The following is a 24,672-nucleotide window of genomic DNA, read 5'->3' on the forward strand; positions in this document are numbered from 1 at the left end:
AGCCAGCAAAGATGGCCGCAAATGATGATCAAATGACTGTGGGACACGGCAGTGTCATAAGTTCAAACAGTTGCTGGACAAGCTGTGTTAAGCAAGGACCACCTGTATGCATCATTTCAGGCCTCAGAGCAGAAATGTCGTGGGGGGGTGGTGGTGGAAAACCCCCCACTTCTGTTGCAGTTGAAGCAGAGTAGACGTGCTCAATCAGAGTGCTATCTTTGGTGTTAAGAAGGAAGCAACTGTCCATCTCTATCACAATCATGAGGGTAATAGCCGGGAAAGCTGCTTGTTTTTTGAGGAAAGAAAGGGGCATGTGATGGCTACTGTGTCTATGCATTACAGTGTTTTAAAAATAAGTCATTTAATGTACACTAATTGGCCATAGCAATAATTGATTTTGCTCATTCTGTATAAAGAGAACAAAGCTAAGTAAAGTTACTAAAGATGATAACAGATTGGGTACATATCTTTCACACATTCCAGTATTTTTGGATGCAGAGGTACCACGATAAACGTATGCTAAATTGCTCAGAGTTGCTTTCTATTTATCTTTTTTGCTTTTTTTTTTTTAAACCATTGCAACAGCTGAAATTTCTTTTTTATTTTAGTATGGCTTCAATATGGTCATGTCGCACCCCCATGCCGTTAATGAAATTGCACTAAGTCTCAACAACAAGAATCCCAGGTAAACGCCTCTTTTTGTGCTTAATGTTTTTGATATGGCTGTTGTGGTTGTTGTTTTTTTCCCTTTTTTTATTAAAAAAAATCATTCTGCAATAACTTTATTTACATGCCGTTCTGTCTCTGATAGCTGTACTTTCTAAACTTTGTACTTTCTAGACATTAATAGTCCTAGGAATGGTTTTGTAAATTCTATTTGCATTCATGTAAAAACTTCAGGAGATTTTAATGCAGGGCTTAAGAAAATACTGAATAATTTGTACTTCTTTTTTTTTTTTTAAGGTATTGGCAGGATCAGCCTTTGAAAGAGCAACATTCAGAATATTGTTTTCAGATGTCACTGCGTCTCTCTTTCAAAAGCTGAGTCATCACGTTGTTCTAATGGGTTTTCTCTCCCTTTTCTGCACAGAACAAAGGCGTTGGTCTTAGAACTGCTGGCAGCTGTTTGTCTCGTACGAGGAGGGCACGAAATCATTTTGTCTGCCTTTGACAATTTTAAAGAGGTAAATCATTCAGTTGTGACAGAGGGAGCTGCCTGCTTAGCACAAGTTCTCTGGATAAGGTCTGTGGCAGCTTGGTGGTTGACCTCTGCCTCCAAAATAACTGGTTGTTCATGTTGTGGACATATGGACATCTTTCTCCTCTATGCAACCCCCAATTTAAACACAATCCAAAACAAAGGCATCCTGATTAAAGTGAGGCTACTAATGTATATTTGTTTATAGAGACGTTTATATCCCACCACATGAATCAAAGCTTAAATCATATCAATTGATCTTTCCTTCAAGTGCCAGCTCTTGATCAATCTTCTCTTGGACTTTCACCCCTCTTTTGGCCCACTATGCTTACAGCAACCAAAATGAAAAGATTGTTTCAGAAAGGAAATACATTTTTCCAGTATTTGGCTTTGGGTTTTGTTTTGTTTTTTCATTCATTTTAAATGCTGAAATTAAATTATTCAGGACTGCTGAGTAGAAACAGATGAACATGTCATTATTATGAATGTTGTCTAATTTCTGTTTTAGAGCTAGAGTCCTAATCTCCCACTTCTGCACTTATTTACTTTTAAGATAGTATAGATTAGGGGTCACTAACCTTTCGGACCTCAGGGACCACTAAATTCATAATTTTAAATCCTGCAGACCACTAATATGATCTTCCTAATGACTGGCTGGGTGGGTGTGGCTAGGTGGTCGTGACTGGGTGGGTGTGGTCAACTCAATGTCACTCACGTTGACGGGTGCCTCAGCAGCCTCTTTTCGCCCCTCCCCTCCTAGCCCCTCCTCGCCTGCCCGCCCAGGGTCCTTAGTGCCTCAACAGGAAGCAGTTGTTGGAGCTAAGCAGCCACCATGAGAAAGAGTTGGCAAAACAGCTGGTTCAGTTCAAATTGGGTCTGACCTAGGAGGAGGCTTAGCAAAAGCACCTCACTGAGGACTATAGGAACATAGGCTTTCCAAGCAGAGGAAAGAGTGCAAGGCCAGGTACCGGCGCCTCGAGGCTCAGTGGGCTGAGATGGTCAGCCAGTTCCAGGCCATGATGCAGTCCCACTGGAACGAGGCACTCCGGCTCTTTGCCACCAGCGGCACTTCCCTCCAGCCTTCGCCCAAAGCCCCGCACCAGGAGGCTGAAGCAGACCCCAGGTCGGAATTTCTTTCCCCCCTCTGACCCACACAAAATAACCCCAAAGGGGAACACAACCATTCATTGCACGTATCCGGCCCAGGGGCCATAGTTTGAGGAGCCCTGATTTAGTGCAATATAAAAAATGCAAATAATTTTTCTCCGGATCACCAAAATTTTCTCATGGACCACCAGTGGTCCACGGACCATCAGTTGGTAACTGCTGGCATAGATGATTGGTGCAAAAACCATGGGAAAAGTTATGTAGGTGACTGCACTGTACCCGAATCATGATTTTATTTTTGAGGAATTGTCTTATATAAAAGTTCTAAATTAAGGATTTATTATTCTGCAACTTCACTGTACTGTTTATAACAGGGCTGTCAAGCTCGCAGCCCACAGGCTGGATGCGTCATGCGCTGGACCCACCATGCCCGGTTTACCAAAGGGGAAAAAAGTCACGATACGGCACGTGTTGATGCTGTGAAGACACAAGTTTGACACTCCTAGTTTATAGGGAACTAATAAATGATGCTAAGGAAAACAAAATCACAAAGATCTTTAAAAGTGAAATTAAACAGCACATTGATAGCTGTTCAACAATGAGATGTTGGTTTCCATATTCATAAAATACTAAGGAAGTTCTTTTGGCCAGCCTTTCTCAATGTGTTCGACTTGCAGCTTTCAGAGTTCCTAGCCAGCTGTGTGATTGAACCTCTGAAAGGCTTTAAACTGGGGAATCCCTCTGTTTCTTGAGAGAATGCAGGTAGTCCTCGAGTTTATGATAGGTGATTTAGTGACCATTTGGACTTGTGGCCAACCATTTGGACCTGGTTCTGAAGTTCTGATGGTCTGACCCCCCTCTGCAATCACATTTCTGAACTTCGGGCACTTCACAACAGGGCTGCATTTACAGCCGTTTGCAGCATCCTGTGTTCATGTGACCACATTCTACAATATTTTTGCCAAAAATGACTGCCACATCCATCTGTAATGGGCAGACTTCGTTATGGTCCTATGTCAAGGACTGCCTATAAACAGTAGTGAACAAAATTCATGCAGATGCTATTACTTCTTCTTTCTTACTGTATTGGACAGTATTCAGTAATTGGGTGTTGTAGCCAGCACATTGTCCCAATGGCATGGTGGGAATAGTGTGCTGGAGGATCATTTCCCCAGTAACAATCTTTTCAGTTTAAGGGGAGGAAAATTATAAGATTGATGAAACAGAAGAGAAAGGAGTTTCTCGAGAGAAGACATCTGGTTGCCCTACAAATGTTTAGGAAGGACTTTACATTTATTGCAGGAATAAAGCTGGCCCAGAAAAGCATCTAAATATATTGTCACTGAAAAACAGTTTGCTATTTTGCGTCTATTAATATATGTTCTCCCTTATCACAGATTTAATACATTGCATTTATTACACACCAATATTGTTATCCATAGAGCATCAAAAGAACAGGGAAGGTCTTTAGTTTATTAGAATGATAAATGAAGACCTATTAACTTTTATTTATGAACAGCTGAATAGGCAGGAAGTCAAGCAGACATTTGGAACTGGTTCCAGTAGTTTAATCTAATTTAATCCTCCCTTTAAAACATCCTGGGATAAATAAATTACAAAAATATTGCAGTTATCTTAAATATTGTGACATGAGTTCACTTTTGTTTTATACCATCATAATCAACCCTGCTGAAACTTCACTGTACGTTATATTCTTTTTTCTTTTCTTTTCTGAAGGTCTAGGCTTATATGAGTTCAATTTTGATTTTTTTTTAATTATAAAAATAGTCTTCTTCCAGTGGTAAAACTCTTTAGTGAATAAATAAATAAATAAAAAATAGTGCTAACCACAATATTATTATACATTATTTAATTCAGAAATTTAAATTTGGATTATTTGTAAATAAAATATCATTAATAAATTAATTTCTCCCTGATGGAAACCTCCCTCCCCCCAATAAAACCCCTATGACTTCTACTTGAAGGTGGTATATTATGTTGGGTACAATTCTGCCTTCACTGGTTAGCAGAAATACACCTGCATGTAGCCAATGCTTCCCTTTTTTTCAAATTAGGAGCATCAGTAATCCATGCCAGGGTAGTTTTATAAATAATAAGTATATTTTAATTTTTTTAATTAAAAAAATCTAAATAAAAGACAAAAGTATATTTAAGCTAACCAGAAAGGTAGAAAGGTTGAGAGTTATAAAAAGGTTGACAACAGATTCAAACTGCCTGTTCTTCAAAGAACAGGCAAGTATTTTTCCATTCCTCAGCAGAGAAAAGGTAGAGAATGGAGAACAGTTTTGCTGCACTGGAATTATTATATATAAAAATATTCCCTGGAATTTTTTGCGTTACAACTTGTACTTTCTTCCTGATAAATCCTGTTAATCTTGGATTTTTGTTCCTTGAGCTGTTTCCAGTCCTGAACACAAGGAGTAAAGATTGATTATTTACTAAAGTTGATGTAAAATAAGCTATGGTAGGTCTATATCTTTTGATTAACTCCAGACCAAAATATTGTTCATTCTATATTTGGTTAACATAATTGTAAATAAATGATGATTCCTAGCTTCATGATTAAGGAATCTGTGGTCAAGAATAAGCCAACTAATCAGCCTCTGTGGTTAAGTATAATGTGTGAAAACAGTAATTGAATTAGGTATCAGTTAAGGGCGTTATAGTACATTATTTCATATAAACAGCTCTGTTTAGCTTCTTTTATCAACTTTTGATTTTTGAAAATTCTGGCTATTACATCTGACGTGAAGTAAAAATGTTTAAAGATATAAATTAGATGAGTACGTTTCACACAAAGTGAACTTTTTCTGTTTTTCATGGCATTGTGGTGACCATCAACCCATTTTACTTATCTTCAGATAAGGTAAAGAGAGAGATAAGAGGTTGCCATTCTCAATATACCTGCTTGGAAGAAAATTACACTGAAATTGTCAGAGATGACCCAAACATCATTAACATCGTGGAGCACCAGGATGTTGAGTCAGTGATAGGAAGCTTCCAAAGATCAGCTCCTTGACAGATGGGTTCTAGCTCTTAGTTTTTCCTTCTTGCTTCTCTCTAAGAACATAAGAGGATATTCCTGAATCTAGGATTGATACAGAGATGAATAGAGGTTCAAATTATGAAGTTTAACTCAGGAGAAGAATTTACTGCCAATGAGCTTTATCTTTGTGGATCATTAAGTGTAGATATTTAATTTTAGGATTTAGAATCAATACATAAGACCTGAGCCAATTCCTGAAGTTGTAATCTGTAAATGATATGGCCAATTTATTTATTTTTTTAAAAATCAATTAAAACAGAAAATGTTTTCAGCCTAGTAAATTACTCTTTGCTTAAGCAGAAATGTCAAGAAAATTGGACTTTTGTTGCCTCAACAAACTGTGAGGACTTCATGGCAATCTGTAAGAAACATTCTCTCAAAACAGCCCAGCCCTGGAGTGAAATTGGCAGATTACACCAGACCATTATGTTAAGAATAAAAAGAGATCATTGTGACATCACCATACAGAAGAGCAAAGAAATAAGGAGAGGAGGGGGTGGGGAGGGAGAGAAAGAGAAAGAAAGAAAGAAAATATTTAGGAAAGTGCTAAATTAATGTTTAAGTAAGCAATTTAACAATGGATTATTTTCACACTTTCATATGTTGATTTTTCTCAGGGTTTCTTCCCCATCTTCAGGTATTATTAGTAATAGCTAGGGAAAAGGATTGGAGTATGGCTGCCCATTTAGTCTCCTATTTCTTTATGACACACACATGTTCCAAGTATTTCAAATTGCAGGATCAGATTGCCACGTTCTCACAAAATCTCATTCCATATCATTCAGCACACTTAACAATCACAACAGTTGTTTTTCTCAAGTATAAAAGCAATTTATACCAGGTATTATTACTCCTTTTGTTATTTTTGGCAGCTGCATGTTGGCCTATCTATATCTCTTGTGAAAAAGAACTTATTTAAAATATTATGTGCCATATTTAAATAGGCAATTATAATTCTGTTTTCATTAACATTCCTATTCCAAACACATTTATTAAAAAGGAACTTGAAATTTTGCTCTCAATTTAGTGTGCTTAAATTCATGTCAAAATATATACAACTGAATTAATAAGTAAACAAACAAACCGAAGGAAGGAAAATGATGTGTTTTAGGTTACAGGTCAGTCTGATCATTAATTATGCATATAATTTCTAGAAGCTGTAATACATATGATAATCCAATTATTTTGGGACAAACAAATTATTTCATGCTTAATTCTGGAGTCCAATAAGAACAGCAGGTAACTTATCCCTGGAAACTTGATTTTATTGGAAAAAAATGTCAATTTTCTTCTTTCTCCTATTTCATTCAGCAATTGATGAAATAATACATTTGTTAAAGCCAGGGTTAAGAATGGTTTCCTAAGTACCTACAGTTAAAATGAACTCTAAAATAAACATCTATAATTTCTAAATCTCTAAAAAAACCACTAAAAAATTAATCAGGGGAAGTCAACAACATCCGAACAGAAGGCACAACTAGGCAATAAAAAAACACCACAGGGGCATTGGATAAGACTTACAAGAGACATAAAATGGGGTGGGGTTCAGTTATCTGGTCACACTCACCATTTCGCTGCCACTGTCCCCCCCCCCACTCCCCATGCTCTTTATTATAAGTAGTTGAAGATGGACGCCAAAATTTCTCATCTCTTCCATATGACAAGGGAGTATGAGTGGATACAGTATATCATCCTGGAAACTTATTTTGGGATGCAAAACCTACTGTATATGTGCACAGCTGTTTTCTGTCTACGCATGTGAATGTACCATGTAAAGAGATGTTTGCTTGCCTGCTTTTTGTTTCTTAAAAACATACAGAGGTGCACAAAAGTGGCCCATTAGATTGAGAGCCACCATTGTTATTGGATTATTTTCCTTTTTTGTTTTTTGTCTTTTGTATGGGCTTGTCAGAATCAATATGATTGGAGCAGCATCTAAATTGGAGTAAGTAAGTAAATAAATAAATACTGGTTTCTGAAAGGGTTACAGACTATATACTTGGGAATGTTTTGACAAAATTTCCCATTTGGGATGTTTAAAGCCATTGGTCTGAAATAGCATTTTTAGATGTTAACTCCTTATGTTCTCTTGTAATATGGTCAACAGTTGCAAATGATATTTTGTTTCTCCCTTTGACTTAAAGTTAATCCAAATAAGTGTGGATGTAAGTAAAAAATATTACTAATTTTGAAGGAGGAGTATGTGAATTGAAGGCTTTTTCTTTTGGTACTGGACTGTAGTTTGATGATGATGATATTATCCATTCAGTCATGTCTGGCTCATGGCGATTCTGTGGACCAGGTCTCTCCACATTTTCTGATCTTGCACTACTTCTCTGAGTTTTTCTGCTTTGGCTGGTGTCAGCTTTTATGGTGTCCAGCAACCGTGTTCTTTGGCGGCCTGGTTTCCTTTTATCGCTAACTCTTCCTAGCCTTAATGGATGAACCAGTTGTCAATATCTATTTGTCATGGGCAACATTCCCTCTAATTCTGTATATTTTCTATGTTAAAATGGTTTGATGATGTCATAGTATGTTTCCTAATAAACTGATACATAACAGAGCCACTCTGCAATTTCTTTCCAGGTTTGTGGGGAAAAACAGCGGTTTGAGAAGTTGATGGAACATTTTCGAAATGAAGATAATAATATAGATTTCATGGTAGGTGTGTGCATATATTTCACTTACAAATGTGTGACTTCTCCCTCAGCTTTCATATTCTGGGACATATTCCCATCCCATCCCCGGCTTATCAGGTTCTCTTGGAGCGAGAAGAACACAATTCTAATGCACAATTGGATTTTAATAGAATTTATGAACTCTGCTATCAATGGAGCGGTGACTAAATAGGCCTAAAAACAGGAGAAAGGGAAGAAAGAGCATTTGGAGTAGAAGAATGAAAATGAATGTTCTTCTGTTACACTTGAAGAAGTAATAAGCATGTGAATATTTGTCTTTCTTCAGCCAAGCATCCAGCCAACCTTTTCTGAACAAAGAAGCTAAGCACTACCATGGTGTTAACACTTGGAGGGGAGACCTCAAGGGAATAGCAAGATAGATTGTAAAATAGATTGGAAAGACAAAAAACATCCTAGAAGAATATTGCTGCTAAAAAAATTACATAGTCCATGAAGTCACCAGGAGTAAAAATCAACTTGAAGGAGACTTGACATTATCTTAGTATTGGATAAAACTTCAGAACTTATTCAGTAGTCTGCCTGTGATGTTCCCTTGCCTTCCTTTGTGCTAAAACAGGACAAGGAGAAAAATCCTGGCATTCTTTAGAGCAGCACATTATGCTGTTATTTGCAAAATAAAGAGACATGCTTTAAACTACCATTTATATATATATATATATATACACACACACAACATATAGAAGAATAAGGAAAATGGTATCTTTAAGTTAGCATTTGCATCTTTTGATTGATTTATCAATTCATTTCCCTTCCTTGCTATGATTAAATGCAATAATTTTGTGGAAGGTGTAGTTGAGAATTAATGGAACCTGCCTGGATACTAAATTCATGTGTAGGCATGAAGCAAACATGCTGTATGTTAGAAGAATCGGGAACTTTGTATGATGATCTCCTGAGTCCACTTTCATTATGTAACCATTTTGGTTTCTAATTTTTGCTGGGGGTTCTTTCATATTGCAGAAACTTGACCAATTAGGGCGATATGTCAGTGAAATTATCTCTTTAAACTGTTTTTAGCAGACATGAATCCTGGGCAGCTCCTTTCCTGATACAAAGAACAGAAGGAGGTTTTGAAGAGTCCCAGCTGTTGTTGTCAAGCCAGTGAGCTAGGAGTGCTTTTAAAACACTCCAGATACCTTGCTTCAGTAGGCAACAGCCCCTATTCCTTACTGAGATGTATGATTAGTGTGGAAATCTGGATTTGTCCACCCACCCCAGAGTAGCTACTTACTTGATCAAGATCATTATTTTTTGCTGTAGTGGTTTGTATCAAGTCAGGTTTCAGATTTGCAGACAGAGCTTACAAAGTGAAATGTGAGCTTTGATGATAGGAAGTTTAAAGATCTGTCATTGCCTACTGCATCAGGAAAAGTAACATCCTGATTTACAGAAACTTCTGAATTATTCTGTCATATCTCATTTCCATTCTTTTCTACGGCTATCCTATAGTTAGAGAAGTAGAAAAACTTTCTTCAGTGATTTTTATCTCAGGGCTATGCTTCTTGATTTTGTTTTGGACACTGCTGCCTTGTTTAACTGAATATATTTAGGTGGAAGCTCCTGAGGTTTAGAACTTTGAATTATTCCTATGACTATTATAGTTATCATTTGTTCAGTGTTACTGCAGAATTATAAAACACACACAGTGTTTCACTTGTATTTGGTAAAAGGTAACGATTAATGGACATCAAGAAGGTTGTTGCAATTCTGTACTCACTTCCTAGGAGAAGGACCTGTTGAATACATCTCCTCGGGACATATTGAATTGGTTTGAATATATTGAATTTGCCTTTGCTCAGGAATCCACTTTCCCACTTGGAATTAGAGCCATAGGGTAATTCCAACTGGAAAAGCAAAATATCATTTGGAAAGCAAATGGATTATGCATAGCACTCTTCAGGAAGCCCTTAAACCAAGTCTTTTTATGGAATAGGGTAGCTTGAACTCTGGATCCTGGCACAGCCTAGATTAGGGATGTCAAACTCGATTTCATTGAGGGCTGTATCAGGGTTGTGTTTGACTTCGGAGAGGCCGGGGGTGGGCGGGCCTGGCCGGGGTAGGCATGGCCAGCTCGGTGTCATTCATGTTGGGGGTACCTGTGATGGCTCAGGCAGGGCTCCATTGTCTCTAGCAGAGGAAGACGAGACCAGGGAAGCGCCAAACCCTTGACCTCCAGAGGAACCTCTTTGTTCCTCTCAGGCTATGCAGAGGACCCCTGGATGATGGTGCAGGCTATCCAGAGCCCTAGGCAGTGAAGGGCTGGACGGTCTCCTGCAGCCCTCTGCCAGCGAAAACATGCATCTCTTAGGCTCTGTTTTCAGCTGCAACGGCCTCCTGCAGTCCTCTGCCAGTGAAAATGGAGCTCGGGAGGACCCCGTTTTTGGTCACAACGGCCTCCTGCAGCCCTCTGCCACCGAAAACAGAGCCTTCCCGAGCTCCATTTTTGCTGTCAGAGGCACCACGGGCTGGTCCTTTACTGTTTCCAGGGCGGGCCCCTAGCCTAGATAAATATAATTTCTGCAAAGATTCTTTAACTGCATTTGTATAATTTTGCTTTTCTCTATCGTTGCCTAACTTGTTAGATGTAATATATAGGACAGCTTATTCTGACCATTTTTTTCCCCTTTGGCAGGTGGCGTGCATGCAGTTCGTCAACATAGTAGTACACTCAGTAGAAGATATGAATTTCAGAGTTCATCTCCAGTATGAATTTACAAAGCTAGGCCTTGATGAATATCTGGATGTAAGTACACCCTGCTTTAGATGATCAGTGTCTTCTAGAGATGGGGTCTGTTATAATATTTGACACGTGTTGCACTTGGATCTGATCATACAGAGAAAGAATTGGCACTTCCCATATTAAAAAGAACCACAAGGAGGTCCTTTGTTTTTACATTATTACAGGTAATCCCCGACTTACAACCACAACTGAGCCCAAAATTTCTATTGTTAAGTAAGATATTTCTTAAGCGAGTTTTCCCTATTTTACGACCTTTCTTGCCACAGTTGTTAAGTGAATCACTGCAGTTGATAAGTTAGTAACCTGGTTTTAAAGTGAATCTGGCTTCTCTATTGACTTCGCTTGTCAGAAGGTCACAAAGGGTGATCACATGACCCCGAGACACAGCAATGGCCATAAATATGAATCAGTTGCCAAGCTTTTGAATTTTGATCAGGATGCTACAAATGTCATAATTGCGAAAAATGGTCGTAAGTCACTTTTTTCAGTGCCATTGTAACTTTGAACAGTCACTAAAGGAACTATTGTAAGTCGAGGACTACCTGAATTATTTTCAGCAATTGCTAAGTATTGACCATTCTTAAACACAGTCATGTTACAAAAATAATCCAATAAACAGACAGATCTAAAATCACATACTACAGTTTCCTGTTCTTAAAAAGGGTGGAGGATGGGGTTTTAAATGGCTGTTTTAAGTTTTTGCATTAGCTTTCCTCTAGGATGCACCTTTGTGCAAAATTATATTTTATCAGATGCTTGTTTAAGCAGCCTTTTTAAAAATATTGCTGTTAAAAAGCAGTTACAATAGTGGACAAGCTACCTGATTTCTCCTTCTGCAAAAATCATCATCATGGACTCCTTATTTTCTGCTGTTCCTTTCTCATTGGTGCTGTGATACCTCTTCATGTCCTATGGATCTGGGTAACTGGTGCTCTTTTTCATGTGTTCAGTGTCCAGTGATTTTACTCTATCTATGAACTTGCAAAGTGCGTCTGTGCATTTTATAAGGACGTGACTCGCCACTCATTTATAGTGCCAAGAGAAGTGAATGAAACCATATGGTGTGCACACACTGTAGGGAACTTTGTATTACATGTATCTCCTCTTCGCTGATTGCTGCTGATACAGTTGGCTACATTTCAAGAGTACTAGAAGTTCCCCATGCTTCCTTCTGCTGGTCCTTTTTTTTCAGAAAGAAGTATTAGAACATGCTCAGTCATTGTTCTCTGAGCATTTCACTCATTGTTGTCCCTGTTGTTGAGCTACAAAACTCAGTTGATAACTGCCTTCTTGGCAGCAGTGATTTAGAGGCAATCATAATAGCGGTAGTATAGGCAAATATGATATGGATGTGACTGAAAAACTACAGTCAAGAGGTACTCATAACTTTCTCTTAACACAGAAACTCTCAAATATACTTCCAATAATATTTTACAAACTTTAGGAATTACTTAAGCATTATATAAAAAGGAAAAATACATTTTCAGACTTTAAGTTTTTCTTTCAATTACAAATGTCAAACCGATGAAAAGTTTTTAAAAAGTTTAGAGTTTTTAAAAGGATGTATACAAGAAGAAGAAAAATATTCTACGAAGGTAGCTTGGAGGGAGTGATCTAAATTTAACAGTGAACTTTGAAGTATGCATGTTAAGAGGAAGATTAAAAAAAAGATGTATTAGAAAGTTCTGATTTCAGAAATGTTTTTAAAGAAAAGTTTAGTGTTTTATAACTAAAACACCTTTTTTACCTTTAAGGTGAAAGACTCTGAAAGAGTACAATGAATTTTGTTAATGTAAATGGTGATAGTTTATAAAGATTTGTAAGTGCAGATAGAAATACATATTATTTCCACAGCAAGGAAGATAAAGCAGAAATGGTTAAATTGATTGTTTTATTCAAAGAGGAGAATATTTAATTTAATTATGTTTTTTTATTTGGATATCATTTCTGGATTTTGTCTTGTGATGAGAAAAAAAGAGGTACACATAACTTAAGAAGTTTATTCATTTATTGGAAAACCACCTAATACAACATAAGTAGAATATATTGATCTTTCTCATTATGTCCTTCATCATTCCTCTCTCCACATCACTTCCCTCATATAATTCTATATTTTTTTATTATAGTCTTTTGCTCTCCAGATTTGCAGGGACCCAACTTCTGAAGTGAAATGTTCTGACAGCATATACTTTGGCATACTGGTTGGGAATTTCAGAGTTGGAATATATAGGGAGCACATATAGGGAGCATCAAATGACAATGGCTTAACCAGGATTTCAAATGAGGTTATTCTGCCATCCTAGTACATGCTGGTAATTTGTATCTGGGAATGGGATCCTCTCTAGAAAAAGTATGTATTGTACTTCTGAACTGCAGCCTAAAGAGGGATTGGCAAATCCTTTTTTTGTTTCTTTAAAGAATGTGGATTTTCATCTGGATCTCCATTTTACACCTACATGGTTTTAAGTGAATGATTCATAATAGAAAGTTTGCATAGTTTATCTAAACAGTTCATTTGGTGAATTATTTTGTCACAGAAAACTACTTTAAGACAGCTTGACCTTTGATTCTCAGACATGGCTTATGAATGATTAAGATAGACCATTCACAATGTAAAGGCTACAGTCCAAAGAGAAAAAGATTCCATTGTGTAATTTTATATGATTCATACTATTAGTTATTTCCTTTTTCATCTTGCCAGAAACAGGATTTGAGAAATTGGGTTCAGAAGAACAGTATTATAGAGGCATAACCATGTAAGCTGCCTTCAGTTTTTGGAAAAACAGCAGGAAACATATCCAACAAATAAATAAAATTGTGCAAGAAATTTAAGCTGGTGTAAGACTTTGGCAGAATAGAGGCCTATTTAAAAGACTCCATGATAATTTGTTTTCATGATGGACTCCATGCCCCATACATTAGATGTTTCTCCACATTTTTGTACTTCTTTTTGAGACAATCTGTAGCTGAATTACACATTGTGAACTCAGACAAACTTCTCCCCTAAATGTGTGGCTGAAAGAATGTTCCTACTTCTTTTTTTCCCTCCTGGATATTTGCTTCAGTCAACCTGTTTCTCATGAAGGTAGTATTGTTTGCTGTTCTTCTTTTTGTTACGCCTTTCATTAAAATGAGCTGCAACTATGTGCATTTTTGGAATTTCAAGGATTTTATTTGGCTGCAGTAGTTCCATAGAGTGATAGTACAGTCTTATTTATGCCCTGCTCGCCTATGGGGACCAGTTCTGTTGGTAGGAGCTTTGGGTTGCCTGCAGTTCTATAAACCATCTGCCAAATCATCAGAAATTTCTGATTATCAGAACTTTTTCTTGCTAGAGGAATCCTTTCTTTTATTTTGTTGGTGTTTCTTTGAGTCTTTTTCAAATCTAGCCTCTGTGGTTCTAGCTTAATATTTATGCTTTAGATATCTGCATTTTTTTTCTTGCCTTCTGTCAATTGGTTCATTGATACCATGTGAAATCAAGGAGATATATATATATATTTAATTTGATTTATATGCCGCCCTTCTCCGGAGACTCAGGGCGGCTTACAATGCGTTAAGCAATAGCCTTCATACTTTTGTATATTTATACAAAGTCAGCTTATTGCCACCACAAACTGGGTCCTCAATTTACCTACCTTAGAAAGGATGGAAGGCTGAGTCAACCTTGAGCCTGGTGAGATTCGAACTTAAAGTAATTGCAGACAGCTGGTGTTAATCACAATCTATCAGTCTGCTGAGCCACCAGGCCCTAATTACCTTCTCTGTCTGTGAACTTGGGACAATCTTGGGACAATCTTGCCTTCCCAGATCATTTCAATATGGAGGCGTTCTCTTAGATTCAGTACAGGCTCCAGCATTCCTTCTTTAGGACAAGACTATTGAGGTCATGGCATTATGTCAAGTAATTTGGGCACATCTCTAGATGTCCATGTCTAGCAGAAAACACCACTCAGTAGCTCCTAGGGTACCTATTAGCCATGACAACCAGACCTAACAGGAGGAATGCAAATTGCCATCCCAAATACAGTCTAAGATGATGGGGTCAATCTACAATCTAAGCTAATGTTTTTCTTTCCCCCAATTACTCTCTATGAATACATCTGTCCAGGGTGGGGAGCTGATTTTAACTCTCCTAAGAACATGGTCACAGTCAGATATATCTGGGGGCATCAGTATACTTTCTTCTGATGCAAATATTCAGGCAGTCATCAACTATAACATAGTTTCTTTCTCTGAATATATACAAAATCCTAGATGATTATGTCCATTGTTATGCATATCTGAGATCCAATAAAAAAGGCTATTTGTAGCTCAGGGTTGAAATGAGGGGTCCTTGGTGCTCTCTGAGCTTGGTTGTTTTCTTGCAGATGTTTTGTTACTCAAACTAGATAACATCATTAATTCTGTTGTAGTAATGGGAGTGCTTTGGAGCATGCCCACTGAAGAAAGAACCTCCTCTACTTTGGGTATCCATCCGAAACAATTCAGCTGTAAATGTTATACTTAGGCATGGGCAGGCATACAGGAACATCCTAACATGGGAATGCATATTTGCAGATAAGCAAACTGTTTTTACCCTCCTTCCTCCCTTCAAGAACTACCATGGAATTATATTTCTAGTATAACTAGAAGCTTGACAGCAGATTAAATCAAAACTGCAAGTTAGTCTGCCAGTGAGCAAAGGAAACCCAATTCATACTTGGCAATCAATTTTCAGATCCACATCTTTTTTTTTAAAAAAAAACTTGTGACAGATTATTTATGGTACTTCTGGCATTACTTATTTATTTGATTGGTCAAACCGTATGTTAGATGACAAGTTGGGGAGAAATAAAACTTTTCTTCATTTTCTCCCCACTACTTCCCACATCTCCCAGGTTTGCTCCAAATGATCTTTTGGAGGGGAACAGAAAATTGTAAGCAGATGCACAATTGGATACAGCTCAAAGATTTTCTTTTATACCTGTTAGGAATTAGATGATAATGTCCACATTTAAACTTTATTATATCCTGTTTCTGTATCTAAAATGGCTCTTATATTTCTTATCCTGTTGTATCAGTTCATAGGAACTTGTAGCATGAAACAAAAACTAAAGTTTTATTGCTTAAGAGATCAGCTGCTCTTGCTGTGTTTTGGCAAAAAAAAAAAAAAAACTTACTTCTGATGCTAAGTTCCTACATGAGAACTTTTTGGGGCAAATTATTTTAATTTGGCCATTAATATTTCAATTCCCTTTAAGGGATCTTGCAGAACCAATACCAAATCATCTGCAAAATCCCTTAACTTAAAAGTTTCATTTTAAATCATTTCTCTCACAAAGCTTCCATCTTGTTCTTGTATCGCTACTTAATATATGAAGAACCAAAATTAACTACAGGGGAGAAGTGGGCATCCGTGTCTTTTCCTTTTTGTATTTCATAGGATGTTGTTAGTTCTCCAGTAATAATTATTGGTCCTTTCTCTGAAGTATAGATCAATCTTACACATTTTATAAAATTCTCTCCAAAATTCCTATCTTCCAAAACCTTGATGTTCTCTGTAAATATAGTGCCTTGAATTTTAAGAACTTGATGTGTTTCTATACCTCTGGACAGGAATCTAGATATCTGAATTATTGCAAAAAGAAAAAGGATTTAACTTTCAATATCCCCTTCCCTTTTCAAGTGAATCTATAGTGTTGTCTCTCAATTTAATATACAAATGGTAGTCTATATTCAGCATCCTAGAGTTATTAGGATATAGTGGGATAGAAATTCCATAGTAACTAAATAAATACATTTGATTAATCACATCAATGTGGGGCAAAATTGAGAAGTTGGATGGTGCCAGGTTTGTTTGATAGTTCTTTTTTATTCCTTAATTAATTTGCTGTTGACCTTCTAGAAGCTGAAACACACTGAAAGTGATAAGCTGCAAGTGCAAATACAGGCTTACCTGGACAATGTCTTTGATGTGGGAGCTTTGCTTGAAGATGCTGAGACCAAGAATGCTGCCTTAGAAAGAGTTGAAGAATTGGAGGAAAATATATCTCATGTTAGTATCAGTTCTAATCCTTTGAAAATATTTATTATGGGGATACATGAAAAATGATGTAGATTATTTTCATTTGGGGAAATGTTTAGGGGTTTGTGGGTGGGTGGATGTGTGTGTGTGTGTGTGTGTGTGTGTAGATATATATAATAAGAACCATTGGCTGTCAACATTAGGCTGTGATTACAAATGTATGTTTATTATGCATCTGTTTTTTTTGATAAAACATTTTTGCTCACTTTGTGATAATTATTGCTTCCTTATTGTTTTTAAAGAATTGGAAAAAACTAAGTTGTAGAAAGTGCAATTTTACCTCAGGCTTCCACTTCATTTAAATGACAGTTTTCATCTAGTCCACTGCTGATGAAGAAAGCAATTTTTCAGGAGCGCATGGTTGAACTGCTAAATGTGGTTGTAGAAGTTATAATGATGATTGGAAGCCCTTTATTTGATAAAATTAGAAAAACAAGCATAGCATTGACCAGTATATTCCCATTATTATCAAAAAATAGCACTGCCTCAAATCCCAGTACTTGTGGAATAGACATGGATGGCTTCTATTTCACCCAGACCGTAGGTCTTCATAGCCAGTGTGAAAGTAGGACTAGCAAAATATTTGATTCAGCATGTCTTTTATGTTCTTATTATGGTGGAATGGAAAAGGGGAAATATTTGGACATTCCTCATTTTCCCATTCTGCAATTTTACACCCATTAAAATTTAATATTACCCATTAAAATCTTGTTTCATATATTATATAAACTCTTCTTTTCTTACTAGGACAATGATTCAAATAGCTCTGGTGAATTCAGTTTTATAATCTCAGGTGCAGTCACTTGGAAGAATAATTGAACCGTCAAAGCTGTTGTCATGTGACTTGTTTCCACTCCCCACTAATTGAATATAAATCCATAGTTGTAGAAAACATATGTCATAGTTTAAAAGTATGCACACAAATAACACAGTATGGTTTGCCCATTTGATTTTGTTCAGCAACAGAAATTAAATTGGAGTAGAATGGATGGATCTGAACTTTATTATTTGGTCTTGTGGAGACCAAGGTTGAAGGGCAAAGTGTGGGTGGGTGTGCGTGTGCACACACACACATACGTGTATGTGCTCGGCAAATTGTTGAAGCATAACAGTTATGTGAATCTATTTCTATTCCAGCAAAATGAACCACACCAGTATGCATGCAGTGATATACACAAAGAAGCCACAGTAAACATTTGCTTCCCCTTGCCTGGAAGCTGTTACTGATTCCAAACAAGGCAGGATGCAGAAGCCAGCTCCAAACCACAGCTTCATATCCTGGCTTAGTTCCAAAAAATTGGCTATACATTATTTATTTAAGTATATAATTAAACTGTGGCCAGTCTTCTTCAGTTTGTGTCTGCAGTTGTCCAAAGAATGAGAAAAATGGCAATAGAGTGATTGCATTGAACACCACAGAATGTATCCATGAAAAATTAAATGGAGTCCTTATAGTCTGTAGTATAATAAAAGAAAATCAATTTCTGTAATAAAGTTACATATTTTGCTCCATTCATGGTGTTCTCCTTATTACAGAATAAATGTAGCTGAAATGTAGCCCACATTAAGAAAGTTACTTTGAGTAATTGAGCCATTTATATCTTCCAGAGCACGAAATATCTTAAGATGGCTTTCAGACCCAAGAAAAATATTAATAAAAAACAATATCTTAAAAAAATATTTAAACTAGTTAACCAAAGAAGAGTAATCATATCTTTTCGCTGGCCTATGAGATTTTCTGGGAATTTGAACTAAGACAAAATTGTACCAAAGGTACAATCGTACTAAAGTGATGGCGGTGCATCTTCCCCAAAAATAGTAAAAGTGTGCCTGAGTATCACACTTACCCTGAATTTAGATTTATGTGTGTGATAAATCAGTATGAAGGGTGGTTAGAAGTGCTAAGAGTGATGTGTGTTGTTTTACCATCTAGAATGCAAAATCCTGGCTTGTTTAAATTTGGCAGCAATACTTTTTTCCTAATAGACACATCAAATTTCAGGTACTGTTTACATGTGTGGGATAATGTCTGTAATTCTGAAGGTCCTCATATCAGGGTGCATTGTGAGACTTTCCTTACCAACTAATCACTCATTTTAATAATATCTAGTTATCAGAAAAACTTCAAGACACAGAAAATGAAGCTATGGCAAAAATTGTGGAACTGGAAAAACAACTTATGCAAAGAAACAAAGAACTGGATGTCGTACGAGTAAGTTTCCTAAAAGTTCAGATGTTAATGTTTGATAACTTCTCAAACTTTGCTTCTAGATGCATCTTTGTATCCTCAGTTGCTTATAGTTGAATGTCATTCTACTTGCATTCTATAGAGGCTGTGTGTTTCCAAGTCACGTGTGTATTGTGCCATTAAAATCTAAATCTCTTTATTCCTTTGTCTAAACATATCTTATCTGCCATTTTGCAATTGCTGATATGTAGAAAGTATACATATGTCTGTGCCTTGCTGCATGATGGTAATTTATAACTCCAAGGAGTATATAAAGCTTATTAGCAGCATGTTCCCCTTTGATCCAGCCACTTTGATGAAGTTTGAGGTTTTATTTTCAAAACAGGAAGCATTAAATTTAGAGTTCACATAAATCCCTTTGGATCTTAGCTCTGGGATATCGTCGACTGCATTTGCTTGCTTTCCAGATTCTAGATGGATACTCTTAATTACAGAACATATTCGTATACTTTGTGTGTAGCCATATCTAAAAAAATAGGAGAAGAGGGGAAAATCATATACCCAACAGAAGTAAGGGCAGTTTCCTTTGATTCACTTAGCTAAATTAGTTTTGCCAGGGGAGTTACCTGCATTTACTTCAGATGAATATGGTGTTCATTAACTTATATAGAAAGAAAGCCATCATTACAATATGTTCCCAGGTGATGAGCTTATTGGAAATCTCATGTTCTCCCTGTTTTTCAAATGAAATGAATTCTTTTTTTCTGGGGGTTCCTTCACAGGAAATATACAAAGATGCAAATACACAAGTCCACACGCTAAGAAAAATGGTCAAAGAAAAGGAGGAAGCCATTCAACGGCAGTCAACACTAGAGAAAAAGATCCATGAACTGGAAAAGCAAGGGTCCATTAAAATTCAGAAGAAAGGAGATGGGGACATCAACATCCTTCCTGTTGGGGTGTCACCAGCAGGATCAGAAGGTTCGGTTGGCATTTCAGGAGGGTCTACTGCCAATGCAGGGTCTCCAGTGCCACTTTCACCTCTGCCACTGATAGCAGCAGAATCAGAAACAGGTAAAATGGGCTGACAGAGAATTTAATTTGTTTCTTTATTTAGAGAATCTATGTGGTCACCCACTCACTTTCAGTTGCTGTGCAAAGGCCCACGTTGCCAGAATTGCCACCTGCTGTAGTTGTGACTCCAGGAGGCTCCCCAGGCTGTGCACTGAGTCTGTTTGGGTCAATGCAACCCCATCCAGTTACTAAAAATGGCACAGTTCCTGAACCAGAGGGACCCCAAAACCAAGGTCATTGAGTTTTGTCAGGGTTCAGTTGAAGCCTCTTGTCCTCCATAGCCTTCAGGCACCAGGATAGAGTATCAACAGCAATGCTTAAAGCGCTAGAGGCAGAAAGATATAATTGAGTATCTTACTGATTATACCACACTCCATAGCAGTACATGGTTTCATCCAGTGGCTTCATGTTAATGTGGAAGAGGAGAGATTGGACTCCCACAAAGAAGGGGCTGAGAGCTGGATCTCTTCTCCGTTTTTACCACTGTCTGGTATAGACCATAGAGAAAGGAGAACTAGCACAATACAGTTATCACCCACCCCAATCCCCAGACCCGGCTTAGAAGGATACTGCGGTCAAGAGTAAGAATGGATGTGTGCAAATTCCTGCCCATGCCAGAAATCATCTGAAAGCAAAGCCAATAATGTTTCCATCCCATACCCAAGGCTGAATCGTGACCGAAAGGGGTCCAGATAATCCACTTCAGAAGCCTCTGAAGCTCCTGCCTGGCTTCTCAAAACCTTTCCCTGAAATGGGAAGTTAGATACTTTGTGGAAATTTCCAGTACGGTGGGATTCAGCGAAGGTTTCTTGAGGTGGAGGTGAACCATTGCTTCCTTGAGGAGCAGAGGAACAACCCCCCCTCTCAGTGAAATACTTAATGAAACGTTTCCAAATGCTGTGTATATTTTTCATTTCACAGTGCAAAATGGTCCCATGGCAGCACCAATGCCTCCACCACCACCGCCACCACCACCACCGCCACCTCCTCCTCCTCCTCCCCCACCTCCTCTTCCTGGTCCAGCTGCAGAACCTGCACCACCTCTTCCTATCCCACCTCCACCATTAGCACCCCCACTTCCAGGAATGGCCTCTCCTACCGTTGTGTTCAACTCAGGATTAGCAGGTAAGAAGCAACAGAAAGCATGGCATGTGAGGAAGGTTTTGAGGCTGAAGATGCAGTCTTATAGGGAAAGACATAGTGTCTAACCAGGGGCCCATGGGTCGTGGTCCTTGACAGCTACTAATGTGGCCCAACAATATCTTAAACCTTTATAACATGATTTTCTGCATTTATACAAAATATGTATAATATATATGACCTAAGACAATTCCTCTTCACTCAATGAGGCCCAAGCTAGCCAAAAGGTTGAACACGCCTGCTGTAAACCAAAAGCTACTGCAAAGAAGTTACAAATCTTCTTTTCTCTCCTGTGCATCACAAGCAAGTCTTGTTGTCATGCACATGGCTGCATTTGAAGTCAGGAGGAAATGGAGAAAAAGTACATGTGAACTCTGACATATAGCGTAGTTCTCAAAAGCTTTAATGCACCAGAAAAAAGAATTTCTTATTCAATTTCTGTCTGCTCAAACTGGAAAAATACGCTCACATATGCTATTAAGCTTAAGCAGGACTTTTTAAACATGCCCTAATACAGAGGTCCCCAACCTTTGGGTCCCAGGGACTGGTTCCATGAAGAGAGGTTTTTCTACAAAGTGGAGGGAGCATAGTTTTGCATGCTGCCTGCATTCCGTGGATGGGGCTTCACTTGTTTGCACAGACTGGTTTCTGGCATGCCGCGGACTGGTGCCGGCCCACGGATCGGGAGTTGGGAATCCCTGCCCTAATACAGTTCCATTTTACAAAATTTCAAAACTTACCTACAAAGGATATTTCTCTGATGATTATATTAGAACACTGCCCAATCCGTGTTCCAGGCTCAGTTTCAGAATACATAAATATTTCTGAATGTTATTAACATTTCAGAAGCTTTTCTGCTATCCATGGTTATGCCAACACTGTTTTACCTATTACCGTCCATCCAAGTTATATTGTTGAATTGCCCTACCTGATTCAGGCTAGATAAATATTGTCTCTCCCTTGTCTTTTCTCACTTTGTCTTCTTAAGAAATGTTAGGGAGAGAGAGAAGGAGGGAGGGAGGAGGGACAGTATTGTAGTCAACTTGCAACACTCCCATTTTTCCCCCATTGCTACTTCTATTACTTATTTCAACAACAAAATCTATTATGGAGGGAAAAAAAAACAGATTATCTGTGGAGTATGTTTGGTTTGAGAATGCTATCTATCCATTTTCCATTTTCTCTTCGGTATTACTAAAAAAATGTAATGGGCACTTACTATATGATGATACAGTACAACCACTTACATGTTGATGATACAATAGATGAAGGGTATGCTAATTTCCCTGCCAGAAATTTAGTCCTCTAAAAGAAAATTGTGCACACATTGTTAGAATCAGCTGGATAATCTTTACATTTAAAGGTCGCTAACTTATACAAAATGCTGCTAAGCTGTGCACTTCAAAAATGATGCTGTTTGTGAATGGAGACAATCAAATGAGCAAATATAGATTGTACTGTATAGATTGGTGCCATGAAAGAACTATATTGAGAAAACTTTGGTATGCTTTCTCAATATATTTTGAAAATAGACAAACGATTTGTATCCTTTATTAGTTCTGTCTGTGCCATTTTCCTCTGAAAGAAATTAAAGATTGCAGTAGGACTCAGTTCTGTTTTTTTTTTTTTTTAGACATGCAACTGACATGTTTTATTTTTTAGAGTTTTGTGATAGTCTTACGTAAAAAAAAATTGGGTGCCTCTGCTCCATTGGGATATTAATTTGGCATCACTGGAACTTCAGCTAGCCAAATATATGTACTTTTAGTAAGTGCTTTCTCTTGGACTTTATCCAACATCTACACTTGTTCACCTTCTTAATAGTATATGTGCATTTTGCAATAGACATTCAGTTCCAGGTTCTGTCTGGGCAATTCTATTCACCCGATTCCAGTTTTTTCCCCCCCTCCCAGCTTGAAGCCATTGACTTAGTTTAATCATTAGTCACAGTCCTCTCTTTAAATCTGATGACCAGCTACCCTGCCAATGCTGTATTGTCTTGCTATAATTAATACAGTTTCTTTATATCCAGTGTGACTTGGAAGAGATCGAAATGTAACTCAGATTGGCCCATTGAAATCTATTCAGTTCCTGGGGCAAAAGCTCATTAATATGAAAAGAGCTCCAAGAATTCATAAATGTTGCTGCCTCTTTTTGGTGTAGATGAAACACTTGTATTTTTGAAAATGACACCTATTAAGAACTGTATTCAAAATATTTGAGTCTTCTGTTTTCCAAGGCCCATGGACAAAAGAGCATTGTTTAGGGTAGATATTGGTAGAAGGACCGGTTCACCTTCATTACTGTTATATTATTTAAGCTAAATGTTTTTAATAGCTAAACTGACAATGGGAAAAAGAGTGCATGGATGTCTTGCACTGCCTGTTTAGGTGACATCAGAAGTAGATTCTTGAGAGGCCCGTGCATCATTAGGGTAACGTAGCAAGAAAATACACTTTGCCCTAAACATGAGTGGATGGGTAAGGTGCTGGAGTCCTCCAAAAGTTACTTTAACTTCCATTAAACTCTGGCCAGATGGCTATTAGTCAAGAATGATGGGCTTGGTCTGATTCCCTATTTTTGCCTTACAGGTGAAGGTAGATTAAGTAAACACACACACACACACACACACACACACACACACACACACACCACACACACACAAACACACATCCCTTTATCAACCATCTCTGAGCCACTTTTGTAGTATTAAAAAAACCCAAAGAGATGCCACAGGTTTTTAATTGTTAATTGGGTATAATGCATACTTAAATTTATGTTTTCTATGTTTTGTATTTCGTTTTTTTATTTGCTTGTACTCCTGTTAGCCAGATTGCAAGGCAGGGAAAAATTAAACAACAATGAATAAAATTATTTCTAGGTAGAAAAATAGTTATATATGAAAACGTCCTTTCATTGTTTTGTTTAAGTAAAATAAGTAAATAAATAACTGTCCTCTAATTTTGATTACTGTTAACTCTTTTCTTCTTTATTCCCTTTGCTTCACTTTAAGATGGGCCAATCAAGCTTTTCTGTAGGTTCCTTCTTGTTAAGTATTTTACCTTGTTTTCTAATACCTCTCTTTTCTGTCCTGTTACACTTTGCATGTGTGTGTATGTAATGTACATGCATGCACATATGTTGTAATTATGGATGTGCTCTGTTTCAGATAAAAAGCTAAAAAGGCAGTTTGGTGTGGGCACGTGTGATGTTCCTGTCAGCACCTCCTTATAAAAGCAGGGGTTTCCGCTGGGCTTACACAGTAGCAGTGCAATTCCAAAAAAGCACATATCTGAGTTAAGGGTCACAAACTGAGCATTAACACTCACTCCAAAGCACCTTGTCACATCCTTAAGGTGCTTTCTTAGATCTGATATGCTACATAGCTATAG

The 24,672-nt window shown here is 37.6% G+C and overlaps 1 protein-coding gene across 8 annotated transcripts in view; it reads left to right on the top strand.

The window, feature by feature from the left end:
* Positions 1–24,672, top strand: part of FMNL2 (formin like 2) — a 193,284-nt gene that overhangs the window by 142,527 nt on the left and 26,085 nt on the right. For 4 of the 8 annotated variants that reach the window (XM_034425103.2, XM_034425122.2, XM_034425096.2 and 1 more), the window contains exons 8-16: positions 609–685; positions 1,091–1,184; positions 7,959–8,033; positions 10,704–10,814; positions 16,699–16,848; positions 18,989–19,090; positions 19,849–20,140; positions 21,062–21,265; positions 24,294–24,314. In XM_034425103.2, the coding sequence (XP_034280994.1) occupies positions 609–685; positions 1,091–1,184; positions 7,959–8,033; positions 10,704–10,814; positions 16,699–16,848; positions 18,989–19,090; positions 19,849–20,140; positions 21,062–21,265; positions 24,294–24,314 (1,126 nt within the window). The remainder of the gene's footprint in view (positions 1–608; positions 686–1,090; positions 1,185–7,958; positions 8,034–10,703; positions 10,815–16,698; positions 16,849–18,988; positions 19,091–19,848; positions 20,141–21,061; positions 21,266–24,293; positions 24,315–24,672) is intronic. The other 4 variants (XM_034425116.3, XM_034425131.3, XM_034425148.3 and 1 more) reach the window with 1 other exon arrangement.

The sequence above is a fragment of the Pantherophis guttatus genome, chromosome 1 (genome assembly GCF_059756535.1).
Source record: "Pantherophis guttatus breed Tessera chromosome 1, ASM5975653v1, whole genome shotgun sequence".
NCBI lineage: Eukaryota > Metazoa > Chordata > Lepidosauria > Squamata > Colubridae > Pantherophis > Pantherophis guttatus.